General features: G+C 37.9%; 2 protein-coding genes across 4 annotated transcripts in view; one reads left to right on the plus strand and one right to left on the minus strand.

The window, feature by feature from the left end:
• Positions 1-111: 111 nt before the first annotated feature.
• Positions 112-4,985, minus strand: LOC113217030 (lon protease homolog, mitochondrial). Of its 2 annotated transcripts, none has more exons than XM_052264871.1 (16): positions 4,481-4,985; positions 4,308-4,396; positions 4,051-4,220; positions 3,629-3,912; positions 3,329-3,520; positions 3,025-3,240; positions 2,860-2,948; positions 2,628-2,767; positions 2,266-2,548; positions 2,080-2,185; positions 1,812-1,979; positions 1,627-1,716; positions 1,379-1,544; positions 1,073-1,299; positions 829-993; positions 112-740 (listed from the first exon to the last, which is right to left on the minus strand). In XM_052264871.1, the coding sequence occupies exons 1-16, from the start codon at positions 4,850-4,852 to the stop codon at positions 588-590; spliced, it is 2,910 nt and encodes a 969-aa protein (XP_052120831.1). In that variant the 5' UTR covers positions 4,853-4,985; the 3' UTR covers positions 112-587. The 2 variants fall into 2 exon arrangements, with proteins under 2 accessions (XP_052120831.1, XP_052120830.1); XM_052264870.1 differs by having other exon boundaries at positions 3,629-3,960.
• Positions 4,986-5,259: 274 nt separating this feature from the next.
• LOC113210980 (heterogeneous nuclear ribonucleoprotein H) overlaps positions 5,260-8,844 on the plus strand; it is an 11,074-nt gene continuing 7,489 nt past the window's right edge. Inside the window, exons 1-5 of one of the 2 annotated variants that reach the window (XM_026429197.2) lie at positions 5,260-5,427; positions 5,961-6,065; positions 6,147-6,305; positions 6,389-6,532; positions 7,487-7,625. In XM_026429197.2, the coding sequence (XP_026284982.1) occupies positions 5,969-6,065; positions 6,147-6,305; positions 6,389-6,532; positions 7,487-7,625 (539 nt within the window). In that variant the 5' untranslated portion in view covers positions 5,260-5,427; positions 5,961-5,968. The remainder of the gene's footprint in view (positions 5,428-5,960; positions 6,066-6,146; positions 6,306-6,388; positions 6,533-7,486; positions 7,626-8,844) is intronic. The other variant, XM_052264872.1, reaches the window with a different exon arrangement.

Raw genomic sequence — 8,844 nt, forward strand, 5'->3', positions numbered from 1 at the left:
AAAAATAACAACAGTGCAGATTAAGTCTCCAGAAAGGATTTAGGAGGCCATTAACAAAACAACAAACTGCATATTCTGTATAACTTCCAATGAGCAGAAAGACCAGCTAGCTTCACATCTTCCTTCTCTTTACTCCATGCTTTTATAGCAGATATTATTGAACAAATCTTCACATTATTGCCTATAAAAACAACCTTGACCACACCACTAAATGTGTGGGCACAATCAATTGGGCAGTAAAGTTTGACACAGAAATCCATGAAAATTGCATACAAAACATATTTTGTTTCACAAAAAAAAAAAAAAGATATTTATGGCAATACCTTGAAATTATTGAAATACACATGCTATGAATGGCTTGAATTCAATTTGCTAGGCTAGGAATGTCTATTCACTCAGTCAACAATCCTTAGAAACTTGTAGACAGAAAACAGATTATGATATACATCTTTAAACATGCAAAGAAAAACAAATCTGAATGGTTCTAATACTCTCAAATTATTCTATAACTATATATGTTCAACACTCCTGCGTACATCCTAACCTGTATGGATACTATTTGGTGTTAAAAGATGAACAAATACTTTTTAAATTTCATCAGGGAAGACGATTTCATAGACTTGTCTGTAATCACCGACAAAGTGGACATCAAGACCATCACTAATGTATTTCGGGAGATCATCAAAATCTTTTTTGTTCTCTTCAGGAATAACTATTGTTTTCACACCAACTCTCTTGGCCTGTAAATAAATTAAACAGTTAAAATATGTACGGTACATACTTGAGGAAACATTAGTTACATATATGTACAGTAGTACATGTACTCACAGCAATTGTTTTCTCTTTAATACCACCAACAGGTAATATTTTGCCTGTCAAAGAAATTTCTCCAGTCATTGCGACATCCTGAAGAATAGGCTTCTTTTTTGCAAGAGACAGCAGTGCTGTTACTATGGTACAACCTGCACTAGGTCCATCCTTTGGAGTAGCTCCCTAATACAACAAAATTGAAAAAGTTTCATTAAGAAATCATGATGACATTGATTTTAAAATCAGTCTATATGGAACGTACTTGAGGAACGTGAAGATGTAAGTGAGCATTGTCTAAAAATTTATTTGATGGATCTTTTTCAGAAAGGTAATTACGTGCGACAGTCAATGCAATTCTTGCTGACTCTTTCATAACATCCCCAAGGTGACCAGTAATTTCCATTGAGCCTGCACCAGCAGCCTTCTTATCTTCACTATTCTCAGGAAGACTTTTCCTGTTAGTGGTCTCAATAAACAAGACAGATCCTCCTGTAATTGTGACAATAAATTTAAGCCATTGTACTTATGAAGTAATGAGATTAGTGAATATGTACTTTTGATTTCATACCCATTGATGTCCATGCAAGCCCCATCACAACTCCAGGAGGTGTTGTATCATACATTCGATCATGTGTAAATACTGGTTTGCCAACAAAATCTTGCAAATTACTAGGTTCAACATTGAAGTGATCACCCTCTTTCTTCACTATTTTAAAAGCAACTTTACGTACAACCTGAAAAAGACCAGTAATTGCTATATAGGACACAGAAGTGGTGCAGTGAAAACTGAAATTGTGGATAGGTGTCTCGTCAAACCTTCTCAATGTGTTTCTGTAAATTACGGACTCCACTTTCTCTGCAGTATGATTTAATTATTGTGTTAAGTGCATCATCCGTAATAGCAACCTAGAAAAGAGAGGATCGAAAACAGTAAATTCAATGGTATGTCATAGTGTCATTACTTTCCGGTGAAGTGAGTCAATGCTTTCTGTTGAACTTACGTGAGAATCAGTCACCCCACAGTCCTTCATTGCTTGCGGAACTAAGTACTGTTTCGATATGGCAAGTTTTTCTTCACCAACATAACCAGACATTTCTATCAGTTCCATTCGATCCCGTAAAGGATCAGGTATGCTATCTATTACATTAGCTGTACAAATAAACAGTACCTAGAAAAATTAAAATTTTAAAACATGTTCATAAGTATAAAATACAAACAGTTGATTGGATGGATAGTGATGGTGTGAAATCAGTCTATTACATACGTACTTTTGAAAGATCTACAGGAACATCTAAATAATGGTCTAGGAAATTTTTATTTTGTTCTGGATCAAGTAGTTCTAACAGAGCAGACGCAGGATCACCTTGGTGACTTCTAAACAACGAAAATAAAAATAAATAAATGAATTGCTCATTTCAGCAATCTGGATACACAGATTAGACATTTCTACTCACCGGCCGATTTTGTCAACCTCATCAATGAGTATTAGGGGATTTTCTGTTTTGGTCTTTTTAAGGCATTGAATAACTTTCCCAGGCATTGCACCTACATACGTTCTACGATGGCCTTTGATTTCAGCTACATCTGTCATTCCACCAACACTAAATCTAAAGTATTCTCGATTGAGAGCTCTTGCAATGGATCTTGCAATACTAGTTTTGCCAACACCAGGTGGCCCATGGAAACATAAGATCTTGCCTTGTGTGGAACCCTTTAACTGACTTACAGCAATAAATTCTGTAAAGGGAATACAAACAAAATTATTAAGAAAGAAATTCATATTAAGTTACAGTAGTTATTGTTACCAACATCTGACCTAATACACGCTTCTTTATTTCTTCCATGCCATAGTGATCTTCTTCAAGAATCTCAGAAGCTCGGCTGATTTCAAGGTTTTCTTCACTAGATATACCCCATGGTAAAGTAGTCAGCCAATCCAGGTAGTTTCTTGTTACACTACAAATAAAGGTAAAAAATTTAGCTATAACCACAAGCTTTTACTCACAAGATAGAATAACTTTGAAATAGTTACAATTGAATGAACCTACTTGAATTCTGAGGAATGATTTTCAAGCAGACCAAGTTTGTTTAGTTCCTCCTCCACTACATCCATAACAGCTTGAGGTACAGTTTTATCCTTAAATTACAGTACACTTTATAATCAGTAAAAGGTAAAGAAAATCACCAATGAAAAATCAAACTGAAAATCTCACCTTAAGCCGTTCACGGAATTTTTCACCGATAGCATCCTTATCTTCCTTTTCTAAACCCAATTCTTTCTTAATAACTTTCAACTGTTCATGCAAAATGTATTTACGATGCTGCTGTTTAACTTTCTCTTCCACCTCTCGCCCAATCTTTTGCTGAAGTTTGCTAAGTTCTAACTCCTTCTTTAGCAGCGCTAGAGACAAGAAAAGTCTTTTGTTGATCTAGAAAAGAATTACATTTTTAGTAATAACCATAATATTTGGTGCAAAATTTATATACAAGACTGACAAATATGTAATTATGACATACATCCATTTCTTCAAGAACTGCTTGAAGTTCTGCTGGTTCTGCACCAGTTAATGCAGCACCAAGGTCAGATAAGTAAACAGGATTGTCAACCACTCTCTGACCTTGATGCAGCATCTGATGTAGTGACTCTTTGTAGAGGGGATTTAGATTAATTATGTCTCTAATTGTTTTAATTACTTCCTGAGTCAATGCCTGAAATTGGTTTTTAAAGGTTGCACTTATTATGCCTTCACTAGTAAATATTTTTCATAATATTAATGAAGATCAAAACAACACATGTAGAAACCAAACCAACCGTACCTTGATTTCCTCTGATACTCGGAAAGTATTATGAGTGACATTCTCTGTTTCAACCATGAGGAGTGGTTCATTTATAGGGACTTCTGTACTAGACCCTTCAAATGAAGATTCTTGTCCAGTAACATCAATTTTTTCAATATTGAGTCCATCAATGGGTGTAGTTTCAGTGCCAGAAATTTCAGACTTCTCCGAGGCCATTTTGACAGAGTCATTTTCAGACGCATTGAGATTGTTCCGTTTCTTCCGTCTTTTTCGCAGTCCTCTCCTCTCTGATTCCACATCCTCTACAAAAACATCAACTGTTACGTTATTAGGGAACTTCAGTTTCATTTCTGTGAAAACAATATTGAGAGACATTTCTTAAACACAAATATTAATTCTAGCCCTGAAAATCCATTTGCAATGCATAGAAAATGAGGTACCTTCAGGTCCTTCTTCCACAATGTCTGGAATTTGTTTTATAATTTTAATCCTGCGATGAGCCATGACGACTAATCGTAGGCGATCCCCTACATCTTGTAGCTCATGGATTTGAACAAAAGTACCAATTTGATAAACATCGTTTAAGTTTTTAACAACTTGGGATTCATTTCTGTAGGAGATTAGGCAAACAGTAATGGTTACAGTCTTAACATATCTTCAAGGTCAACACACACCATAGGTACTGAAAACTACATACTCTTCATTCTTCTTCAGAAACACTCCACAGTAGGGTTGATTAAGTTTAACCTTTCGTCGAATAACATCCATTAACAGGGGATCAGTAATCTATGAATAAAATAATGATTTCAACATTAATATACATAAGCATTTAAGAGGGCGTATTAACATGAGTCAATAAATGTCGATCACCTCTATTAGTTTTATGAATCTCGGAAAAACCGGATTTCTGTTGATAGCTATGAGAGGAACGTTTGGCCAAACTTCTGGAACAACCACCGTAGCCGGTAGGGATTGGGTTATAGGGCCAAAGTCTTCTTCAGGAGCCGCAGAAGCACCATCGTCGGAGCCGTTGCTGGAGCCTGCCGGAGCGGAGCCCAAAGCCCTTGTAGCTGTCAGAAAGGGTTGTCGACGAGTTTGGGGAAGTCTTTGAGTTACAAAAGATCCTTGTGCTCTCCTAGAACAGACGACACTACTCGTGCGCCAGGTACTAGCATAACGCTGCGGAAGACTGCACAGCGTTCGGGTAACGCCACTGCGAATTCGAACGGCGGATAACAACATTTCCAATTAGGTACGGAAAGAACTGTTGACAAACAAATTAATTGAAACCGTTTGATTTGCAACTAAACAAGCGCACGGTACCCGAGTTTCATCATATCATTCATACACGACGATCTGGCTTCTTTCTTTCTTCTTCCTCACCAGTCCAAAGCGCTCTCCATCGACAAGTACGAGAACCTTCCAAAATAGCGCGAGTTTCAAAACAAATCGCAGAATATTGCCATTTTGCCGAGGTAGCAGGGGTTAGCTTTGACTGTAAATGATTTTTAATGCTCGAAAACACTTTCCAAAGTGAAAAGTTGAGTTTTTACCGTGTCTATTTTGTTTTATACAACAACTAGACCAGTTTTTTTAACAATCACAGTTCTGACCAGTCGGCTCACATTTTGTGAGAATAAGACAGCACCCTAGCGTGGGTTGGAAAAACCGGAGACGCTCTCAATCCAACCGACGCCATTGTTCCGGTGGCAGAGAGTTTATCGGTGTGTTGTAAATTGTATTTGTTCCCTGTAGTTGAAGCAAGATTTCATCTTGCTAGTTATTTTCGGGTCCTTGGTGGTATTTTCACCAACTAGGTAAGGTCTTAGTCACATCAAAGCTTCGCACTTTCTCCTAAAACCGTTGTCAAAATTTACCCATATCACCCTCCTGTCGGGGCTGCTGTGTAGCCTATTTTGTGAACTTCATTATCTCACTTGTAAGATAGCTTCAAAACCAATATTACAGTTTCTGGAGCTTTGTTTACCCAGTGTGTTGGTAAACGTTGTATATTTGTTAAGGAGATACCTCTTTATGTTATGTGCAGGCCTTTCAGAGCTAGGTTGCTACTTGTCTGCACCTTAGGCTGTTAGCTGTCCCATGGCTCCAGTGAAGACGGTTGCAGTCCCAACCCAAAAATTCCTTTTGTTTTTGTTCTATAATTTGTACAAGTAGCTAACAATTTGTCCTAGGTACATTTTGGTCCCCCTATTTAATTTTTGATTTAATCAGCAATTTGAGCTGCATTATTTATGATCCATCTTGCCTCACCATAAACTGTGGTCTATTTAATTATGTTGCATCCATTTTATTTTTGAAGCAACAACAAAATGTGATTTGTGTGTTACAGCTCCCACAATGACTTCCGACTTCAATGATGAAGAGGAGGGCCACGTTGTCAAACTTCGTGGTCTGCCTTGGTCAACCACAGTCGGCGAAATCTACAATTTTTTCAGTATGGTGTTATTTATTCAATCAGTATTTGACATTTAGGCAAGCAACCTCTCTAAGTGATCATAATTTGTCTGTTTTGTAGGTGACTGCAATATTAAGAATGGCAAGTTGGGGATTCAAATGACACTGTCCCGGGAAGGAAGGCCTAGTGGAGAGGCTTACGTTGAAATGATGTCAGAAGAAGATGTTGAGAAAGCCTGCAAGAGAGATAGAGATCATATGGGCCACAGATACATTGAAGGTAAAATGTTAGCTCATGTTAGCTAATTGTCTCTTTAGTGCAGATACCTTGCAACTGACTCTTTCTGTCGTTTCTTCTTGCAGTGTTTAAAGCAAAGCGCTCGGAGATGGAATATGTTGTGAAGCGCAGTGGCCTTCTTGTTGAAGATTCGGCTGATGATGCATGTATAAGACTAAGAGGTCTGCCATTTGGATGCGCAAAAGATGAGATTGTTAAATTTTTTGACGGTAAGTAAATTTCTGTCTTTTAATTCTTTACATGCAGTTCTCACTGACTGTTGCAATCTTAAGTTTTTTATCATTTAAACTTGCTTACCAATGTTAGACAACTTTTTTTTATCATTTTGTTTTCAAAATTGAGTATGTCAGTTGAAGGAGATGAAATCTTTTATGAGACAGCAGAATTTATAGAATGGAGCTGGCTCTCCTTCTGTTGTCATATTCATTGTGCTTTTAGTTCCCATTGCAATCTTACATTTACATAGAGTTTAGAGATGACAATTTTACCATGAATTATTTGAGGCTTGTCACTGCTAGCATCTTGAATTTTGATCTTTGTCCCTGCTCTGTGTGTGTCCGGAATGTCAATTGATTCTCCTGCCGACAGATAAGCATGCATTGGCTTCCTGTGTTCCTTTTAGTTTTCTTCAGTATTGATTATAAAATCCTAAGACTCGTGCCTATTCTTAGTTTTACTTGTTTCATTTGAGTTCAATTCAGTTTTCCTCCTTTAAACTCTATTTGACCAAACAATCAATCCTTATTGGATTCTACTTTAAATAACAATAGTCAGATTTGTTTCCAGAATGCATAGTAGCACCTGTGTGCTTTACGCATGTAGCATGATCTATAGCAGTGACAAGCCACTTGACTGTTTGGAGGTTTCTTCAAACAGTCACCATATGAAGTGTATCATGTACTTGTGATTTGAGCAGTTGTGTTGATGCTTGTCCTACTGGTATATATTTTTATAAGTTATGAAAATTCTCACTTAAACTGTAACCTGCATTTTTGCGCAGAAGATAGTTTTCTTTTTCTTTGATAAGTACATTGGCTAATTTTCATTCTCATTCTATTAGTTTTTGCTTAAATTGTTTAACTTTACTTTACCAACACAACTGCTCTCTTTTTATTAATAATTGCTGTGTGCTGATGGGCATCTTGTATTGGTTGGTTGGGTAGGGTTGGAGATAGTTCCCAACGGGATATCCATACCAACAGACTACATGGGAAGGAGTTCGGGGGAGGCTTACGTTCAATTTGAGAACAAAGACATGGCTGAGAAAGCAATGGAGAAGCACAAGGAGAAGATAGGACCAAGGTGGGGACAAGAAGAGAATGGGATGGGAGGGACGGGTGGATGGATGGGCGGGTGGGATCATCACCCTCACTCCTCACTTTTCCACCTCTCTTTCTCTCTTGCATTTTTATTATTCTATGTTATTTTTATATTGAGTTGAAGTGCTCTATTTTTATGCTCTTGCACGATGGGCATTTAAATTGTGGTTTTGGGTGGCTGGAAGGTAGGTGGCTGTCTTGTTAAACATTTTTAATGCATATTCTCCTCTGAGGCCCTTGATCCGACCCACATCCTGTGGAAAATTTTGCTTATATGAATCTTGTTCCCAAAACAAGCTTTTATGTTTAGACATTCTGGAAGACGTGCCCTTTTGAGTTTCAGTTGAAGGGCCCACTGTGCATTGACTAGATCTTAACTTCATATGGCTTGGTCCTTTTAACTGTAAAATATATTGCTTAGATTGTAAATTTTGCCATCTTTGTTTTTATTTTAATGAAGCATTCATAATAGAAACAGTAAATTAAGTACAGTATGTGGTCTGGGCTGTATTCCATAATCTATTGCACTTGTGTGATATTTAACCCTTAATTCAAACTCAATGATGTGGCCAAGTAATGTGTGTCAGATGTTTTCCTCATGTGCTGGGAAGTGAATGTACCTGAAGTCCTATTTATCCTAGCCAAGTGTAACAATTTGAGTAAAGTCGTGAAAGTGTAGTTGTATTAGAAATAACTGCTTTTGATCTTTTTTAGATCTTTTCAAAATTTGTTTTGCTAGTTTTAAATTTTAATTCTTTGATAGTATTCTGTAGAGCTAAAGTAAAAGCAGCATGTAGGCGCGCTAAGGGTCTTCACTTTCCAGAACAATGTGATTCTTGTAGAAGAGCATGTGCATGCATCTCTGTAGTGATGACAGGCAGGCATGCGGGTCGGAGACGGGCCGGGCGTGTTGTCAGGTGAGGGAGGCTAGATTAAGAGGAGAGAGGGTAAGTTGGCTTCAGTGCATTCTGCCGAGGGCCTTCTGTCCATGGGCCTTCAGAGGGACGTCCAAGGGCCTGTCGAGGGACCCTGGAGGGGACCGAGGGCACAGGAACGGGAGGAGGGCTCTGGGACGGGCTGGTCTGGTATGGTGGGTGAAGCTGAGCTCCGCTCTTCCTCTTACCAACATGGTTTTCGAAAGGTTTTCGTTCACCTTGAATGAGATGGTTTGAAAATTATACCTGCAGTAAATGCATTTATAG

The sequence above is a fragment of the Frankliniella occidentalis genome, unplaced genomic scaffold (genome assembly GCF_000697945.3).
Source record: "Frankliniella occidentalis isolate FOCC.00 unplaced genomic scaffold, Focc_3.1 Scaffold22, whole genome shotgun sequence".
NCBI classification, from domain to species: domain Eukaryota; kingdom Metazoa; phylum Arthropoda; class Insecta; order Thysanoptera; family Thripidae; genus Frankliniella; species Frankliniella occidentalis.